The 21053-nt window shown below is 52.8% G+C and overlaps 1 protein-coding gene across 1 annotated transcript in view; it reads right to left on the reverse strand.

Annotated features, from left to right (window-relative positions):
- Positions 1-777: 777 nt before the first annotated feature.
- Positions 778-21053, reverse strand: part of LOC114665145 (glutamate receptor ionotropic, NMDA 2C-like) — a 53765-nt gene continuing 33489 nt past the window's right edge. The window contains exons 5-13 of the mRNA XM_051936360.1: positions 14965-15176; positions 10393-10561; positions 9419-9572; positions 7331-7456; positions 6711-6940; positions 5207-5367; positions 3800-3987; positions 3123-3355; positions 778-2834 (exon numbers count right to left, since the gene is read on the reverse strand). Of these exons, the coding sequence (XP_051792320.1) occupies positions 1299-2834; positions 3123-3355; positions 3800-3987; positions 5207-5367; positions 6711-6940; positions 7331-7456; positions 9419-9572; positions 10393-10561; positions 14965-15176 (3009 nt within the window). The 3' untranslated portion in view covers positions 778-1298. The remainder of the gene's footprint in view (positions 2835-3122; positions 3356-3799; positions 3988-5206; positions 5368-6710; positions 6941-7330; positions 7457-9418; positions 9573-10392; positions 10562-14964; positions 15177-21053) is intronic.

The raw sequence follows: 21053 nt of genomic DNA on the forward strand, positions 1-21053 counted from the left end.
ACTTGAATTTCCCCAGACAGCACCTTTGATTGATGACAGACGAGGACTCATACCCATCTGCCCACAACTGAGCCCACCTCACTGGGCAGTGCCAGTCACAAAGGGCCAATTCAGAGTCGCTACTCGCCTGCCCTGCACATCTTTGATGTTGATGACACAAAAGGTGTCACTCGGCACACTGGCATCTGTTCAGTCTGGCATCTCAGCTCACCTGCTTTCTGTCCGCCACCCCTGCCTGGCAGTGTGTGTGTACCCGTGGCATGAGACAGCCATCTGCCAGAGCTTGAAGTGAAAGCCGCGGCAGGACAGTCATTGTTTAATGCTCTCAGATTTTATTGAGTGAGACAGGCTGGCGCTTATCTGTCACCTTCCATCTGATCCTGGTGTGCCCGCCAGGTGATGCCATGCTGACTTTTCAGTTGTTTGACACCTTTGAGCTAGGTGGGCATCAGATTCCTAGAGGAGACCAAAGTGAGTCCTCAGCCCATCCTTCTTACCAGGCCACTTGAGGCTCATGCCAGGTGTGTGGGTAGATGTAAGTCACCCCCACTCTGCCAGGGAGCTCCTAGCATGAAGACACGCAAAGGTTGTGAGGGAAGGACTACTCAGTCTGGCCAAACCTCTTCCCATAAAAGAGTGTGGTGCCCAGGGGACCAGAGAGGACTCTTCAAACGTCAGATGAGGACACAAAGACTGGCACACGTCTGGAGCCGATAGGCCAGACCACCTAAGGACACTCACAGGGCCAGTGTGAACTGGACTGGTGCCCGCTCCAGAGCTGACTACAGACTTGGCATTGGGGAGTAGACCCCATATGGACTACTGGAGAAGAGATGCCCTTCCTGATGCCACCCACCTTTAGTCACCTCCTTGTTGCCTTCTCGACTGGAACTCCAGGCCTGTCCATCTTGGGTTCAAATGACACAAAGACAAGATAAAAAGCAGATGACAAGTGCAGTAGAGCCCCCCCCCTGAAAAGACCCCCTAACATTTTATTGAGTAGTGGAAGAGCTTCAAGGACACAGATGCCAACCTGAACCACCCACCAAGTAGGCCCAGCCTTTACAAGACATGGCATTTGGAAGACGTGGCATTTGCACCATTTCATACCCATCTGGTGAAAGGCGACTATAAGACAAGGTCCAGTGCGAGACACGGCGGGCTGCGGACCCCCGGGGCGTGAGGGCAGCGGCCCATCTGCCTCTACCCCTTTTCCACAGGGCCTCAGTCAGTCTCTGCCGGTGGGCACCAGTGGCTTTCTGCCCTCTGGCATGGTACGGGAGGTCCACAGGGGCCACTCAGACCTCCGACTCGAGACTCGACACTCGCCCCCAGGGCTTTGGCACATACGGGCTGTTCACCCTCCGGGCGACTAGTACTTGCCTGCGGTCTCCTCCTCGCCCCCGGCTGCCGTCATAGCGCCCATACTCCTCTTCGTCGTCGTCGTAAACCAGGCGCCTGCCGCCGCACCGGGCGATGAAGCCGTGCTCGTCGGGGTAGTGCCCCATGTAGGGGAAGAGGCCACACGTGTCCTTGGGCTGCCCATAAAAGTGGGGAGGCCCCTGCGTGAGGGGGCCCACATAGACGGGCAGGTCGGTGAAGGAGTTTAAGTAGGCCGAGTAGTGCCTGTGGACCACCGTGGACGAGCGGCGGAGGGCGGCCGCATTCTGCAGCACAGCCTCTCGATAGGATGGCAGCCGGGTGGACTGCGAGTACCTCAGCTTCGGCTCCCTGCAGGGATGGGCGCGGCCGTTGGCGTGGTCTGTGGGAAGTGGGCAGCAGTAGCCGGCGCCTCTGGCTTTATTGTTCAGCGCCACCCTGGGAAACAAGTCGGGCACATTCATCCTCCCACAAGGAAAGGCACCCTTGTCCTCCAGAGGTCTCAGTTTGTCGCTGTGCCCCCATGTGGCTTTGATAAAGGAGGCACGACGGGCAAGCTTCTCCTTCCCCAAGAGTGGGACCCCCTCTGGCTCCAGGTGGGCCTTCAAGCACGAGTTGCAGTTGCTGTTGACTCTCGGGTATGGGCTGCTTGTGCTCGGCCCCGAAGGTAGGTGGTTGTCCATGAGGTGGTTGGCACGCAGCTCGGCAAAGCCCCGGATTGGCTCCCGCGCCCCGGGCCGCCTCCTCATCGCCGGAGACTCGGCCGCGTACGCCTGCGCTCTCTTCTTTCGTATCAAGCCGTCGGAGGCCACTTTCCGGGAGGCGGGCTCACCCTGCTCCCCGTAAATGTCGGGTAGCTGAAGCTCCCGGTAGGGAACAAACGGAGAGCCGGGGTGCCGGTGGTGATCATCCACATAGAGCCGGCTGGAGGGGTGCGGGGCGATCAGCGGGGCAGAGTCCCTCATGCCGATCTGGGGGCTGCTCAGGCTGGAGATGGGCAGGGTCCTGTCGTACAGTGGGCTCCCCCGGGCAGGCAACGTGTACCGGATGGGAGTGGGCCGGGCGATGCCCTTCTGCTTCTGCGGTAACGGCCGGCTGCCGTTTTCTTCCGAGTGGACAGTCAGGGCCGGATGGAAGGGCGAGTGGTTGTCCGTGATGCTAGAAATGTAAGGAAGCCGGATGGCGCTGGCGACTGTATCGGAGGCTGCTGCTGCTGCCAGGGGCCCGCGTCCGCCCAAGCCCCCTTTGATGTTTTCACTTCTCCTCGCCCAGTTCTCGATGGTCCGCGTGGCATTCTCCAGGGAGTTCTCCACTTTGGCCGAAGACACGATATCCTTGGCCGTCTGCAGCATCTTGAGCATGTTGGCCTGGGCGTAGCTGGTGGTGAGGTCCGGGTTGCGGATGTGAATCGGGCTCTCCACGTCCTCGACTCCGCTGAAGCAGCTGTATATGCCCTACAGGGGGAGACAGAGAGGAGCAAGCGGTCAGCATCTCATTGTCATGGAAATGAGCGGGGCGACTCACTGAGGCAGCAAATGAGGGAGAGCCCCGGATGAACCCCCGGAGCGCACCGAGGCCACACTGTGCCACCCTGCCCTTCAGCCCAGGCAAGGTTAGTGCCCAGCCAACGGGCCTGAATATCCCATCAGTGTGCCCAAGGGAGCTGCCAGGCGGGAGGCTCAGATGTGAATGTGCACCCTGCAATACCCTCCCTCCCCAAACCAAAGCCAAGGTGTTCCTACCCTACTGATGGCCAGCAGGAAGTCGAGGCGGTTGGACTTGCGGACCGAGTGCCGCAGTTTCCAGTACAGCAGATGCTCCCAGGCGAAGACCAGCAGACTGAGCCCCATGGCCACCAGCAGCATGTAGAAGACGCCAGCCATGTTGTCGATGTCCAGCTTGCTGCTCATCACTTCGTTCTTCTCATTCTGGCAGATCCCAGACAGCCATACCGTCTGTAGCTTCTGGGTGTCACCTGGCAGGACAGAGAAAGAGGGACACTGTCAGCAGCCCGACGATGACACAGAACGAAAGTCAATGGCAGTGGAGGTTCAAGCAGCCCCCAGACCTCCAGGACCGACTCGTCACGCTCTGTGTCGGCTACGTGTGTTCTCTCCATGTCAGGAGACCACTGGCTTTACCGTTTTCCTCAGTCATCCCCAGGGTGACCCAAGATGGACGGGTACTCTAGCCTTGTGCCCGTCAGTGAAATGGAGTTGATAAGTGATGGCAGTAGATACCCTAAGGCACAGAGAAAGTGTCCAGCGTGGCGCACCTTGGGATGGGGGCACAAGAGCCCATCAGACAGGGAGGTAAAAAGAATATGCACAGGCCATGTCCAAGCCAGGATCTGAACTCATGGCTCAACCCACCGTGTCACAATGCCACCTGACATCTGGAAAGCAGACAGCCATCTTACCGTCACCGAGGAACTGCAGGAGAGCCAGGTCCACAGGGCGCTTCCATTTAGAGTCCTTCTGGAGTGCGATGCCATAGCCCGTGGTGGCAAACACCTTCCCGCTGCCAATTGTAACCAGTTTGCAGCCCTCGTCCTTGCCAGCCATGTAGTTGAGCACAGCTGCGTCGTAGATGAAGGCATCCAACTTCCTGTCGATTCAGGGAGGGAGGAAAGGAGGAAAGGAAGGAAGGAGGGAAGGAAGGCGGGAAGACAAAAGCCCGCTTTAGTTCTGCCAGCCGAGCCGCCTTCTAATGAGGTCAGATTAAGAAACACAAGACCGCCAAACAGACACCCTGTAGGCACCCAACATGCCTGCATATGACGCGAGGATGAGATGCCACACAAGTCTGCCTGGCTGCCAGAGGGCGCCATCAGCTCAAGGGTCTCAGTAACGCCCGGCCGTGGCTCCGTCTGTGTGCAGTCTGCACGTTCTGATACTTGCTGTGCTTCTGCTTCCCTGGTGGGTACTGGCACAACCTGAGTGGATTAGGCGGGCACTGCTGACATGTCAAAGTATGACACACGTCATGTGGTAGCGTGTTCTGCCTTGTGCCCAGAAGTGGATTACTGAGGGACAGGGTTTACTCCTGGCATCGCGACCAACTTGCACCTTACAAGTGGTGAATGAGCCAACACGACATCAGACCAGGGTCTCAAATGCCACTCCCAGCAAGGTGGACCAGGCATGGCTGACTGGAAGAGGACCCACAAACCGATGGTGAGAGTTTAAGTCTCAAGTGGCCTGGGAATTCTCCAGATGAACTGGCAGAAGTATCAGGGGGCAGGCAGGATGGTCCACTCAGACCTGATGGTTTCGCTGCCCCCATCCCCCTCGGCAGGAAGAACGTATCAGACGAGGAGTACCAGTGCTCATCTTTTTGGCTCTTTTTGCAGATGCCAGGAACATCTGGGTGGCATTTTCTCTGGCTGACGTTCACGTCGTCGATGGAGGATTCCTGTTGGATTAATGGCCCCTTCAATTGCTGGCATTGCATTTGGCACACGTAGAAGACGTCTCCCCGATGGCCAGACGCCCGTGTCCCGCACTCGCTTCGTGTAAACTAAAGGTGCCTCTCATGCCAGGCTGCTGTGTCTAATGACTCAGTGCCTTTTATGTAGTGGGCATGATCCCAGGGCATTGCATGGGCACAATACTGGCAGAGGCGAGTTACATGGCTCACTGTGGAAGGACCACCCGATTAGCCAACATTAAAAACGGATTGGGTCGGTCACTCAGCCAATCAAATCATCTCACTGCCAACTGCAAACCAGTGATGGGCACTTTTGTCAGATGCGCCCCACTCCAAGTCCCACAATTCCCTGGTCACACAGACTGCATTGTTACAACAAGATTGGGCAACTGCCTACCCGGTTTTGAGGCTGTTGAGGGCATCCTCGACCGTGCGCTGGTTGTACTTGATCATGTGGGTGTGCATGTCAGGGTAATTGCTGCGGATGTTCCTCTCGGTGCTGCCATTGGGAACGGTGCCAAACCGGAAAGGCGGGTACTGCTCCTGGGGCTTCTGAAACTGAACAACAGAGACGGGCAGTCAGCCATTAGGTGGTGTTGCAGGGGACGCTCAAGATAACGCGAGCATCGTGGGCACTGGGGTGTTGGCAAGACATGATGGCAGTGAAATGAGTGAGGCACTGAAGGCTGGCATCCCACACAGATACTCGGCTTCATTTACAATTTACTGTTTCCTTTTCAGTGGCTTTTCTCATTTCTAGCTCTTGCTTTAAACTAACATGCGGTGAAGTTTGGCACCTAATGCCACAAAAGTAGACCTCAAGCTCAGAGTGCCCACCTCATGTTTTATGGCTTTCTAGCAGATGCTGGAGCACTGTGTCCATGCACAGATAGTCAAAGGATCACTGAATCCCACCAACTATGCCAGGAGGGAGATATGCAGGGCCTGTAGTTTGACCAGTGGCTGTTGTCCATTCTGTCAAGATTGTGGCATCACCTGCCAGCTCTCAATGTAACTCAACAAAATGTTCAACAGACTGATACCACCCAGTCTGGCCTGTATAAAGAACTGATGTAGGCACATTAAAGTGTGGGGCACCCCCTCCTGAAGGCTTATGTGCCCTTTGTTTAATCTAACTCTGTGATACTGGCATAGCCTGCTGGCACCTTTCCATAAGTCTATATAAATTCATCATGAACCTTTCTGAAAAGCACATTTTGGGCAGTGCCCACTAAGGATAGCACTATATGAAATGAATGCTACATCACTGGTTTGTCAATGCCCATGTACTGCCATTGGACCCTACCTACCCTCACATGCCCATCCATGGTGCTTGGTACTGGACAGTGCCTTTGCCCACTCCTTCAATTGCCCATCACAACAGCACTTCGCAGGCCCTCCAAATGGCACTCCCGCTAACGGGCACTTCCATCCTGGTTCCTCGAGTCAGTTTCTGGCCCTCCTCCTCCCACTGTTACACAGTACACTGCCCCCCTTACACTTAGGTAACTCTGCCTACCTCAGTTCAAGTGGCACTGCCACTGATGGGTGTCAAATGACATCAGGTATGCAGAAAGGAAGGACTCCAGAGAGCAGGTGCTAGGGAGCGATAGAGTGACGGGGGCCAAGAAGGGGTGGCAGGAGGGCATCCTGGCTAACAAGTAGCAGCAGAGGGTCACAAATTATGGGGTCTATTCAAGGGTGACCTCTGATGAACAATATGGGGCACCAAGGGCCACTAGCTGTAGCTGGCATCTTTATAGTAAAGGTGGGCTGCTCTGACCACTGATGGCACTTTGTATTTATGGGTGCTGGTCCCTGGCACTCAGCCCGCCAGGCACTTCTCCTTGCCCCCTACCTCAATCTGCACACCCATAGCCCTTTACCCGTTTTCTCCTTACCTTCTTGTCGCTCAGCCCAGACACTGTGTCGATGTACTGCTCTTGGATCATGAAGGCAGCGAGGTTGGCAGTGTAACTGGCGAGAAAGATGACTGCAAAGAATGCCCAGACTAGCACCATAATCTTACTGGTTGTGCCTTTAGGGTTCTCAATTGGGACTGAATTGTTGAACACGAGGGCCCAGAGCAGCCAGATGGACTTGCCGATTGTGAACGTCGGGCCTCCGGGGTCTGCAAGGCAAGGGAGGACTGTGAGGAGGAAGGAATGTTCAGGGCACAGGAAGGACAAAAGACAAGGGTGACACACCCTGCCATTGGGCCACCAATGTGAGCCCTGTGAATGAGACCTGGTCAGAAACCTGCAAACATTCCATATGTGATGCCAATAGTGGGCATGCAAACATTTTCAGACTGCGTCAGTAGATGGCACAAATCCAGTGGCGCGTCTGAGGGCCACAGCTTCAAAGGCCCAGATTAAAAAAAAAAAAAAAAAAAAAAAAAAAAGGGAAGAAACACAAATGGTGAGCATAAAGAAAGAAGGGCACAGAAAATAACCAATCAGACAAGAGCCTTCAAGGGTCAAGGGGGCACATGAGCAAACCAAGAAAAGAGGACACTTGCTTTTGGCGCTGGTGAGACAACGGTTGTAGCCGACTGGACTGAAGTACTCAAAGATGAAGACAGTGATGGCGACCACCGTGAGACACATGACGAACATCATGACCCACACCGCCGGGCTGTACGGCTCTGCAAAACAAAGCAGCAGTCATTAAGGGAGGAGTGCCCACCTCACCTTCTCGAGACCCCATTCACAGCACTTGTACCCTGGTGGGCATGTGGGTAACAGACTGGCTGCCATGGCCCTAAAATGGTAAAAGGTACCAAACAAGTGGAGGATGGACTGATGGCTGTGGAGCGAATGACTTTACGTTTAAGGCGCCTTTCACTGCCTCAGGGCGCTCAATTTCAAGACTCCTTGTCTCCTGCTCGAGGCTCAGATTGTGTCTTTGCTCGTCAGCCAAACATAAACACACAAGGGCAAGCGTGGCATTGCCTGCGTGTGCCAGTCACTGATTAACAAGCACTTGCTCTTATTATTATGGGAGAAGACGAGGCTCCAGTGAGATCGTAGAAGAATGGTGTCTGGCGCTGTCCATGGCCCTGTGCTGTTGTATAGCGGCTTGGACCAACGTGTCAACTCCGTGACCACCACAGCGAGGCTGCCAGGCTTCTCAGCAACCCAAAGCCTTACGGAACCTGATCAACGCTTTGAGAGCTCGAGGAGGTGCCTGTCCAGTAGGAGAACGTGAGACGAGGGGGCAGTCAGGCAAGGCCAGGAATCTGCAGGGTCTACCATGGAGGGACGGTCGGCAGGTGGTCCCCAGAGACACAGATTGTTTGTGGTGGTCTCGTGACACCTCACTTGCCCATTTCTGTTAAGGTCCCCAGACTCAGTCCAGTGGCTTCCCGTATGGCGTCCTTGCAGAACTCCAAGCTCATTCCCAGCACACCTCCTCCTCCTCCTCTTCAAGGACGTTCCGGACTCCAGGAGCTCTGCGATCCTCAGATGTGCGGCTTTTGTGCCGCTAACACCTATTAAGAAATGTCGGAGAGATGCCGCTTGGACAGGGCACCGGGGACGGGAGTCTTTGTTCGTTCTTGTAAGTGCCTTGCGGTCTGTTTGGTCTGCCAACGGTGGCAGTTGAGACCCTCATTTAAAAGGCACCGGGGACAAAAAACGAGGGCACAGAAAGCAATCATCGTAGGCCGACTTAATCAAATTGTCATAAATCATTAAATACATGAAATTGCAGGCGGCACTCGTCTTCATCAACGGGCGACGCACTTCCAGTGCATTTCTGATGCTCTAAAAAGCTAATTAGCTCAGGCTGTTCGCTCAAAGCCTCACAAATTGTGCCATCCCTCTGCAGGCCAGCAGTCAGGCGCCTAATGACCCAGGGTGCTGCCACCCTACTGCAAGCCCACAGACACTCTGGTATGGCACATTTGGGGCCAGCTGAAGTGCCACACACTGGCCTGACCCTAAGTAGGCATCATGTCTGCAGCTGTCTGGACAGCCTTTTGTTCTCGCCACGTTTCTGTGACTCATTTGACTTGGCAGGGGTCTGTGTGTGTGTGTGTGTGTGTGCTGGCCATTGGGTACACTAGTGACCGACTCCAACTCCTGGACCATCATTCAGGTCAAGACCTCCATTACAGTGACACTTCAGGGCAGACGGCAGTGGGCTGCCATGCCATCAACCCACCCAACAGACATTAGTGTCACCAGAGCCTTTCAGCATTAGGGGGCTGGTTTAAGCCTAAGCCCACCATCGCAGAAGTCATGTGATAGGACGGGGAGGGAGTGGGTATGAGAAGGGCATCAGCCCTGGCCCTGGCCCAGCAGCAGTCACATTGTTGAAGGGCGGTGTGGTCTCCCATGGCTGTCCTTCTGCTTGAGTCCATCTCCTCAGTACACCTGTGAGGTGCCACTCTATGCCAGGGTCATGTGACCCACAGGAGGGCGCTTGCGAGTGAGTCAATGTGGCCTCACCCTCGTCTGGACGGGTGCCCATTTTCTCCTGCCCACGATCTTCACTAGAACATCCCATGGATGGCACACATGCACCAGATTGGCGCAGACCTCTGGAGTCTCTCGTTGTCGGATCAATATGGAGGTGAATCAGTGGCTTGGTTCAAAGCTCTTACCCAGGAAGGCAGATGGCGAGACTGTGCCATTACTCCTGGCCACCATTACGCTGATCCCGGTCTCCACAAAGGGCACAGAGAAGTCGATTATCTCCGATCGCTCCTCGTTGATTGTCAGGGAGCCAATAGCCATGTCAGCCCGCTTGTAGTACACCTGCGGAAACAACGGCAGCAGCCATGAGTCTAAGAAAAGGCCACCTGACCTGAAACACCCGACGGTCCATCCCACTAAAGTGCAGTCAGGTCCACGGAGACGGGAACACCCTGGACGAGTGGCCATGCAGGTTGTAGCGGCCCACCAGCCTACACTTGGGGTCTCAGTGATTAGCACAACCTGCTTCTCTGCGTATGTCCCACTCAACCAGCATTCAACATGCCAGATGGCGGCTCCCAGTCCAGCACAGCTGGAGGGCTCAGATCAGCTTCTCGAGCCGACTGTCCACCGCCAGGCCCTCCTTGAATGTCAATAGGATTGTCAAGGTCATTGGGGGGGGTTATGAACATGAAAATCCCACTTGGGCGTCTATGCCAGGCTCCTCTCAGCAGACCCCGTTTTCTGTGATTTTACTCCTAACTCGAGAGGAGCCTCAGCCTGTCCTGGCAGCACTAAACAAAAAGGAGGGGCACCACTGGGCAAATCTCAAAGACCACAAGTCCGCAATCCAGGAACAGAGACATGTGGGAGGAATCATAAAAACACTAGAGAGACACACCCAGATGGCAACACCAACTAGCAGGGCACATCTCATACAGTACGTGGCACACACCAAATGAAGAGATGAGTGCCACGCCTTCAATGAATGGCAAAGGCCCACACTGGAGGGGCCTTCATCTTGTATTTGGAAGATAACCAAGTGGTAGTTGATAGTTTTCATTTGACCCCTCAAATGAGGTGGGCAGCCATTATTTGGTCTCGCATTTAACTGAAGTCTGAGCCAGTCCGACACCACCCAGTCACTTCACCAAGGACCCACCTCTCCAATCATGCCATTCCAGACCCCTTTGACCTTCTTTCCGTGTTTGCCATTGGTGACCAGATAGAGGTCATACGAGAACTTGATGGTCCTGGCCAGCTTCTTGAGGATGTCGATGCAGAAGCCTTTGCAGCAGAGTTTGCCATACGGCTCTGACGTGGCAATAAAGCTGCAGTAAAGAGAAAGAGAAGTCAGGGCAGCACAGGGCACATTGGCATAGGGCGGTGCTCATTTCTTTCTCGGTAGCCTTAGTCTAGCAGGGCTGCCTTTTCACAGAGACAGAGAAGGCTGACAAACAGCAGAGCGTCACGTCACACCAGCTCAACACGGGGCATTCAACTTTAGCTGACCTGGCAGTGACGCAAAAGGAAGAGAATGAAAAACAAAGAGCAGCGGGTAGGACGCCAGTGACACCCCTGTGTTTTCTTCTTCAGTGTCCTCGCTCTGTCTCTGCCATGACAGCAGCCCACATTGGCACAAGGCGGCATCACACGCACTCCCCCCATACTGTTGTCTATCTGGCTAATAGCACCACGTTCTCATTTTGTCTTCAGTGGACTTACACAACATGCAATGTCCCCCTCCACTGTGGTATGCTGCGCCTTCATCGTGCCCCCACATGCCTTGTATAGCTGCCTACAGACGCTGTTGGTCATTCACGATTCCTTGGAGCTTTTCGTTCTGTACAACGAGGCCCAACATGTCCGACCCCCACCACCCACCCACTCATCAAATTCCCTTTTATTTTCCAGACAATGCCAATGTCCTTACAGACTTTCCAACCACAGTCACAGGACAGACGTGATGCCCAGCAACTAAAGCAGTGAAGTGCCATGCCGGACATATGATCTTGTCCACCCTAAAGCCCCCTAATGGAGGATCTTGTGCCTGCCCAGAGTGTGCTAGAGGAGGATTTGTCAAAAGGGCCTTCCCTCCATTTCCTTTTTCATGCCATGCTGTCCAACGTTTAGCACTGGCTTACAGACAAAGTGACAGTCAGATGGGAGGTGGGGGACTCTAGAAGAGCATTGAGGGGTGAGGCCTCGGTCATCAGCCCATGTGCAAGGAGCCATTGTGTATTTTTAATATGCCAAACTGGCCTCATCGTGTGCCACCCTTTTAAGTGCCTGCCATGACACCCTGGCATGCTACTGCCACACTGACAGATGGGGTGGCAGCTGGCACTGATAGAGAAGCAAATTCAGCGAAATGAATCCCTTTAATCACCAAGTGGGCCCAGCTGCAGATCCTCTACTGTGCCGATAGGTCACCATTTACTTGTCTTTTTAGGTGTAACTGACCACCGACATGTTGGGTGGACGAGCGCTGCGTGGGCCTCGTGCTTGGTGGTTGAATAAGAGGCCAGACTAAAGCTTAACTGCCAATAATGACCACTGGGCAGCCAACATGTCAGGTCAGCCTGGCACTCCAAAGCAGAAATCTAAAACGCTAAAGGGGATGTGGATGGTCCTCGATAACAACGTTCATTAAGGACCCCAGGGCAAGCCTCATTTATCTGAGCAGGGCCCCGTCCCTTCAAGTTGGCACTCTGGTCACCTTTTCTCCAAGCAATGGCCTTATGTCTCCAAGGCAGCAGCTTATTGCCCCCTGACGAGGATCTCAAGGGTCACTATATAAAGTGCTGGCAACCCCAAGCCCCAAGGCTGCCCCCTGAGGGGCTTCCTCCCCGTCAGTCAGTGGCCCTTCTCATTAGGACGTGACTTTGTTCCAAGGCTTCTGTCAGACTGAACACTGGGATTGGCTCCTCAGGGCCTGACGTCAGTTTGCGGTGGTCTACACCCGATCACCTCAGGGGTCTCAGATGCTCAAACTTGTGCTCAGCAGTAGGGCTGGAAATGGCAGAGCTGAGGCTCTGAGTGACAGAGCAGGTACAATGCCAACTGTCACAAAATGTATAGGTGCCATTTAGATGAGAAGTACAGTGCTGGCACCTCCTTTGGGACTGCTCTAAGAGGTGACATCACCTGTCCTGCGTCTGTACTGCGCTGGCAGTCTCCAATGTCATCCGCTCACATTCCTAACTTATGGCTGTGCCACCCAGAGATTCCTCAGTTTCTATGAGCCTCTTACACTCTTGCCAGGGTGTAATTCTGCCCTGGTAAAAGAAGTCAAAAATCGGAAGGAGAGATTCCCCAGTCACCAGGAAGCCATCCTCACGCTCTGATTGGCATGTGGTACAAACGGAGCAATTCTTAGATGCACAGCGCATGACTGTAGCCCGGATTGCTCCGACATTACATGCCTGGCGGGATATCATTATGAAGCATCCTGTCATAATGGGAGTGAGCGGCCAATCTGGCGGAGTCTGGAAGGATCCCACTGAGGATTTGCAGGAATGGAATGACCTTCAGACAGATGCCAATGCTAAAGTTGGCACCTGTCAGGCACCAGGGATGAAAAAAAGAGGGAGACGTAAATGGGATGGACTAAAGTGCAGTTGTCCAGAGCCCAGTGGCATGCTGGTGTTGGTGCTGTGTCAGGTTAATGGCTGTAGGAAAAAAACAAGCATGGCAAAGGAAAGACAAAATGGAAAAGGAGTACGAGATCAGTCCTAACCCCAAATCACAAACTGTCCAGGGCAGGAAAAAGCAATGTGGCCACCGACAAGGCAGGTCCACATGGCCCTTTGCATCTTCCGACGTCACCTTCCATGCCCCCGTATGAGACACACAAATGCCAGCCACTTCTCCAATCAGTGGCATCCTGAAAAGATCTGCTGCAAGGTGACCACCACAAGCATCCCCATCTTGACAATACAATGGCTCCACTGGTCACCAATCCATGTGTCACTGTTAGCCGGGCGTACACATACCTGCCAATGACCTCCGCAAGATGGCGGTGCCTGGTTCACAAAGTGGAGAGCAGACTGCCCCTTGCCAACATCTCTAATCCCCCAAACTGTGCCCAGCACATGATGAGACCCGTCATGCATCTCTGGAGTTGCACTCTGTGACTCTGGACAAAGGAGGCCGACCGCAGGTGGCATTGGTGCAGGTGACCTTCGCTTCATTGAGGCCACCTGCACACGCGTATCACCCTCCTGCACTCGCCCACCACGCTTCCAGTGCCCTTAAGCCATCCGCGTGTCGACAGATTTTGGAGATCAACGTGAACATCTGTTGTTGCGTAACCCGTTAGCCTTTAAACTGACAATCGGAAAGATGAGGAGCCGCACCAATGATGAGCGCTGAACAGCTGCAGTTTGGCAGATGCCCTCAGCTGATAGCGACTGAATGTGGAATCTCATTCTTTGGACGAATTAGATCACATTTGGCACCTGGGTGCAAGAAGTGGTACATCAGGGAGGGACAGCTGCCATTTCAAATCAATACAAGCGGAATTTAAAAGTGTCACTCAACAGAGGACTGATGACAGCATATGCCAGCCCCAAAAAGATAAAACACTGAGGTGACACAATAGCATGACTACTATGGGATCAGGGCACCCAGTCACAGCAGCAAACCAATTTAGAAATGAACAGAAAAAAAGGAAGGCTCATCTGTGTCTGCCTGGGGGTACCATGTGCCTCTTCTGCCCAGCCTTCCAACCTCAAACCCTCAGTGACCATCCCAAGCTGGCCAAAGCTCAGACTTCGCCCACTTGACTCTTTAGCAGCACATCTGAGCCAGCTTCTGGTTCAGACAGGGCACTCCCATTATTTGGGCACTCTGTCCTGTATTCTCTGAGAAGGCGGAGGAAGGTTGGCATCTTCAGCAACTTCTACAGATGAATGATGGAGAGTCTCGTCACCTACCGCATCACAGTGCAGCATGGGACCACAAGGCTCTACAGTGGGTGGTAAAATGGGCACAAAATATCACTGGAACAGCACCAGAGGACTTCAAGAAGACCAGAGTTGTCAGGTGGACCCATGACATTACGAAGGACACAGCCCACCCATTCATACTGCTGCATTCAGCGAGATGCTACCACATCACGGCTCTCCCTCACGCCATCCTCTTCCCCTACCCTGAGTACCGCAGGCCAGCTTGGGTCTGGGGGACGAAGACCTTCTTGAGAAGCCCACCTGCTCATTTATGTATCTGCACTGCTCTCTTACTTCGGTCTGTGTGTTGTTGAGTATTCTTGTTTATTACTGGAGGACTCGCAGAATACAATTTTCAGTGTCCCGAGTCCATATGACAGTAAAGTTGATGTTACCAGCCAGTGTCCTTTTGTCACACAACCCTAAATCGTGGTCTCGACAGTGGCCCTCGAGTCTCTCCTAGAAAGTGCAGTTGATTTGAGAGTCACAGCTGTGTAGGCCCAATACTGAGAGCAGGCCAGCAGTCTAAATGTGTCTACGACCGAGGGCCGTTTGAGTTGGCCAACAGGGGGCACAGGTGCTCTGATTCATGCTGACACTTCAATATCAACTGAAGTGGACACTCGGGGGTCCCCAGCATCACCTCAATCAGCCATGGTGGTCAGATGGCATTGCCACCGGTTTTCCTTCTTCTCTTGCCCTTTCAACTCAGAGAACGGACCGTCTAATGAGGCTGGTGCTTGGGAACGTCACGGGTGGATGAAGGAGAAATAAAAATCACCCACCTCTCTGTGCGGTTGGACTGCTTCCGGCAGGGCACAGTGTTCCTGACGCAGGTCCTTGTAATCGGGTCGACATTCTCCACGATGACAAAAGGCCTCTCCTCCAAGGTGGCCACGGTCAGGTGGCGGTTGTCTGACACAGGTTCGAGGAATGCGCCATACCTTGGCCACACGGGATACCTCATCTGGATGATTCCCTGGTCGTACGTCCCAACCTGAGTCACAAAAATGAGAAGGCAGTGTTTAACTCTGCCACCAGCGTGACCGAGGTCAGTTTCCATGTGAAAAGCGACAGGAAGGATGTGGTCAGATGAATGGCTGCTTGAATTACAACAGCCTGCTCCCTGCCCAGGATGTGTTCCAGATTTGCCCCCAAAACTGCCCCTTGTGAAAATGGAAGGACGGAGAGGCGGCCTTCCCAAGAGTTCTGGAATATCTAAAAATATGTCAAAGTTCTGAGCAAGCAAAGTGGCACAACCCCTGGCCTGGCCACTGTGCTTACATCGCTCCCATTGTTCAACTGGCTGAAAGACGTTCTGCCACCTTATCTGTTCCAGTGTGAGGACAAGCGGGTGACCACAGGAAGACCGGGCCCCCCCACAACCCAGAAGGGCAAAGGGTGGATGGAGGGAAGCACAAGTCTAACGCTCTACAAGAACAAGAGCTGAGGGTGGGATGAACAGGTCTGGAGCACAAAGGGGTGAAAGAATGAATGAACGAGTGAGCTGACAAATGAACGAATGTCAAGGACCTGCATATCTTACAAGAGCGCTGCATTGTTTTAGTACGGTTTCGTATTTTTTTTCAGCTGTTACCCGTTGTGGAGATAAATCTGTGAAAGTGTAACAATTGTTGTTAAAGATCAAAGTGGACTCAAATGCTTATAAACGAGAAGTGATTTCAAATGAATGAATCAGTCCAGGGTGCGAGTGACCCTCACCACACCAGGAGAGCTCTGCCTATTAGGACCAAGGGCCTGTTGGCCGATCTCAGGGGGTGACAAGGGGATAGAAACCGTAGGGCATCGAGCAGAACTCTGTCCAGGTGAGGTCGAACTGTGCAAGTGCACCCCCTTGATGAATGGTGACAGTGACGACACCAATTCAAGACACAGGAGTAACACGAGCGTCTCTTCAGGTAGCTGCCATTTGTTTTGGTCGGCTGACTTCAATGTTCATCGTCCATCACGCGGTGACAGGAGAGGAGTGTCTGTTGAAAACTAACGCCTAGAAGATGGCGGTTTAATCAATGAGAGGGCCAGGAGACTCCAGGACTGGTCACATTTTAGCGGCTGGCAGGAGACAATCGATGTTGAAAAGCTGAATTAAACACAATACGTCTGGCATTGACAAAACACACGGCCAAGGGGATGAGGGACAAAGGGACCTCAGCAGGAGATGAGGATAGGACAAGCATCCACCTTCCATGGAGTACAGAGGTTTGAAGACCCCTTCTAAGGAATCACAAGACAGAAGAGCATGGGACTTTTGGTGGCAACATTTTGAAATCACTATGAAAGGAACTGTGTGGGACAGGAAACACAAAAGAGCCAAAGAGCCCACCTCACCTCTCCTCTCCGCTCCGCTCCTCTACCTCCCCTCCACAAGCAGTCAGATGTAAGGGTCAACAATGGCTCGGTGTCCCAGTGCTGCAGTTACCCGAGGGGTCTGGGGGTCTCCGATGCCGTTCCAGCTCTGCTTCACTTGTGTGTTTTGGACATGTCTTCCCATGCTGTGCTTATGCCTTTTCATGTCATTGGCGCTGCCATCACACAGTTTCAACCAGATGGCTAATGTACTACTTGTTCTGGGCAACAGCAATTTTGGGAGAGAACGACATCAGATAATGGCACAGAAGAGGTAGAATTAAAGCAGGAGTCGTAGCCAGAAGACAATAATTAAATACACTAAGCACAGAATGGCAAGTCATAAGCCAAAAAGGGCACAAGTGATCAGAGCCAAAGAGCTCCCAGTCAGAGGGCACGAAACGTTGTCGTAACTAGTAATGCAAAACTAGAAACAAGTGACAACAACTCAGTCGTGGGTGGCACAACGTAGACCCTTATACTGTTGTCGTAATGTTGTCATGTGCCCCACACTCCCAGATGCCCAGCTTAACAACAGAATAGCCACAGTCAGCACAAAATGGTGGCACCCATAAGGAAAACAAAATAGTACTGTGGAAGAACACGCGTGTGTGCCCACCTCTCGAGGGAGTGGGGCAGCTCACCCACTAGCCTATCACAGTGTCAACCCAGCACTCGCTTTACCTATTAGCTTCGGCTCTCTTCATCTGCTGCCAGCTGTCCTACACCCCCTAGTCCCTCTTGATGCCATGCACTTTCTGCCTGTCTGCCCTGTAGTTGGCAGGAGGCAGTGTCATTTCTGCTGCACCCTCCTTGATCCTGACTAATACCCTTCCAGTACAACATGACTTTTTAGCTTTTACTGATACCCCAGGGGTCCGAGTGTCCTGTCCATCGCTGCCATCCTAAGATGTGTGGGGTGTTCTGTGACGCGTCCTCTGCACATTCACTTCACTGTGCTGCTGAACCCCAAGCGCCAGCTTACAAGGTGACTGGACATCACGGTAAAGGAAGTCCACTCCACCTGTGCAGTCGAGGACCACCGGTACGGTGTCAGGAAAGTTCTTTACAGATGAGGAGATGCAAGGACTCCCAGCATTCGGAATTCTGCTAGTTGTAGGGATGCGGCTGAACTCTGAACGATCGGTCTGTGTTCTTCATACTAATCCTGAGAACAGCAGTCGTCGGTCGTTGGCGTATTTTCTGGCATTTCGTACTTTCCTCTGGGCTGATCAAGTCCCCCTAAACTGACGTGACCAGCCAGTAATTGGCAGACAGGAGCCCCACCCACTCCCACCACATCTGTCTTGTGACTGAAGGGGGCGCTCCTTACAGTTGTGCCCATGCGTTTCTCAAACCAGCATCAAGTTTGGGTCACCCGCCTCTCTTATGGGCCCACGTGGTCCCCTCAGTAAGCGCCTCCTTCTCACACTGTCACCTTGCTCTGGGGCTGGCCACTCATTTCATGTTGAGCAGGTCTTTTCAGTCCACACCTCCTCAGTTTTAAAGAGGACGTGACTGGCAGGGCCGCGCTGAGAAGCCTAATTCTCAGTGGTAAGAAATGACTGGCATGACAGAGACAGTCTGCCGGCGGCACTTGAAGAGCAGATTTAATTGTGCCCGCCGTCACTCTTCATACTCCACTTCTGGCTCACTGCTGAATATTTGTTGGGTGTCAAGGACGGCAAGTGTGCGAGGCGCGAGATCTCCATCAGCCTGCCTCACCGTCATTCACAGATCTGAGGCGTTAATGAAGATGTGCGAGGGAGTCGCACCTCATTGGTGCTAAATATCCACACATGGGAGTATTCCGGAGCAAGGGGCACAAAAGCCTAGAAAAAGATGTTGTAGCCGAGGCAGTGCTGTGGATCAGCAGGGCATGCCAGTCAGGGCCAGTGTGCCAGTGGCGGATCACAAAGGCTCCACTCGTTTGGTGTAAACTGCCTTCATGCCACCGTAGTTCTCCTTTTTCCCCCCCTCCTCAGGGTGCCCATCTGCCTGATGAGTTTGTGTCTTCAACAGGAATCCAAGAGCCATCCGCCATTTTGGTTCTGTTTCTGAACTGTCCCTTGTGAGCCCAATAGGACATTTGTGCTAAGCTGAGTAAGCAGGTCCTGCGGTGGGTTGGCACCCTGCCCGGGATTGGTTCCTGCCTTGTGCCCTGTGTTGGCTGGGATTGGCTCCAGCAGACCCCTGTGACCCTGTGTTTGGATTCAGGGGGTTGGATAATGGATGGATGGATGAGAAAGCAGCGACTTCAAACATGTGACACACTTGTGACATCCAAGGAGACAAAGTTGGTATCAGTATTGTTGGCTGGAAAATGACTGGCTCTTGAAGCTAAATGTGGACTTTATTTGAACAAACAATTCAAAAATGCCAGGCCAGAGTGTGGGATACTCAAGAAAAAGGTGCTGGAGACAAGTGCCAAGACCCCTTTAGGGACTATTTGTGCCACTTCTAATAACAGCACGATCAATGCAAACTCGCACAGAGTCATTGTCCACCCTAACCCTCTAATGAACAATGAGATGCAAATGACGAAAAAGCCAGCAGCTTGCCATCTGACTAGCCCACTAGACCCCTTGAAGTGTCTGATTGAACAAAATAAGAAACGACAGAGGAGAGGACTGATAATGGCTGATCTGCTCAGACCATACGTCACTAATGTGATATTCTCTGATACTAAAAACCTGCAACTTAACAACAACCTAACGTGGCAGAACAAGCGCCATAAAAATAAGTAACAAGTCCCATTACCAGCAAAAACCTGCAGCTGCGGTGGTCCACCAGACACGAGGAGCCCTGTTGTCACTGTGTGCCAGATCTGAGCAGGTTGTCGACTGAGCTATCAGGAATGGAGTTCTGTCATTTTAACAATACATGCAGATTCTGCCTGGGAGTGAATGGTGGGCATGCACGTCTGAGGAATCTGTAGTGAGCATCCATGTCCAGTGTGAGGTGCTCATTCATAGCTCGGTTTGAGGAGTGGACATCATGCAGCCTGTGCGAAGGATGTACCCCAGTGAAATGGAAGATGTGCTCCTCCAACAAGTCAGCGCCTGTCCATAATTCACTCATGCGTCTTAATGCCATCTGCCCTGGCCAACACATTCACTGGTACGGCACAAGACCAGTGAATCTCCTGGGCCGGCCACATGAAAGAAACCTCGACCAGATGGGACTCTGGGTAAAAAGAACATGGACTGGCATGATAGTTTCTGTAGCACAATGCAGCACATGGATGTCCACACGTGCCCTCACAGTCTGAAGATGCTCAGGCGAGGCTCCATTTGCACTCATGGACTACTTGATCATGAATGTGACATTTCAGTTTAATGCTAATGGATGTGCGCCGTTTATGTTTATCACTTTGAAGTTGCCTTGCTTTACGCTTCTGTCGTTTGTAAAGTGTTCTTAATCCGTACAGTGAAGAGCTCTCGACGACTCGAAGGTGACCACCAATGTCTGTCTGCTTGAAGATGACCTGGGCTGGAGCTGGACAGGCCGACTTGTCCAGCTGTCCACCCTGAGCAGACTGGCTTGCTCCCTCCGGATGTCCTGAATCGCAGCACCGGACACCGCCACACGTAAATCTCGGGCCCAGGCCTACGGTCGCCGCTCCCGTCTACTGCTGCCTTATGGCGTTCACCTTCACACTTAAAGGTCAGACCTTTTTTTTTTTTTAATAAAATCATCTAAGGAAGACATTTGTTTACATTTCCCATAATTATTCTGTCACAAGTGATAAATGACTGCAATAAAAGGAAGGAAGGAAGAAAAGAACGCAAGGTCGGAGTCAGGTTACAGAAATTAAAAAGTGAACCGTGACGGCACTGCCAGAATCTTAAAGTGCCTCATGCGGGGAGGCGTGATGTTAAAAGAACAAAAATGAAAAGCCTGACAAGATTACAATGTGTCAGGGTCTCTGGCGGTCCACACGTAAACAGCACTCCCGCACAGGGTCCACGCCCCTGCACAAATTAGTCTAACGTGAAGTTAGGCCGCCATCATGGCTTGTACTGAACCTCAGTGCCCAGTGAGCAGCTGACCCTGGTAAAGGAGGGAGGGAGGGCAGTGATGCCAGTCCATATTAGACAGGTTAGGCCTGGGCAATGGAGAAAAGCTCTTGAGAAGGCGAAGCTGAGACAGCACTTGGGCCTGAAGGCCTTCAGCTAGATGGAGTTGGACTCCTCATTTGTCATTTTAGTGTTATGCTATCACATGTCGATGGCATGGCCAGGTGGCACCCTGTACCTTTTTTGGGAGTTTTTCCTGGTCTTCTTAGAGAGTCAAGACTGGGGGGCTGTCAAGAGACAGGGCCTATGAAAGCCCATTGCGGCACTTCTTGTGTGATTTTGGGCTACACAAAAATAAATTGTATTGTATTGTACTTGGCAGTGCTGGGTGAGGGAAGGCCCTGCCACCGTTAGTAAAGGGTTTGGACCACTCAGCTTTGACTGGGGCCCATCGTTGTTTTTTCTTTTTCATTCCCCTGATCCTGTGC

Source organism: Erpetoichthys calabaricus, chromosome 14 (assembly GCF_900747795.2).
Source record: "Erpetoichthys calabaricus chromosome 14, fErpCal1.3, whole genome shotgun sequence".
Taxonomy (NCBI): domain Eukaryota; kingdom Metazoa; phylum Chordata; class Cladistia; order Polypteriformes; family Polypteridae; genus Erpetoichthys; species Erpetoichthys calabaricus.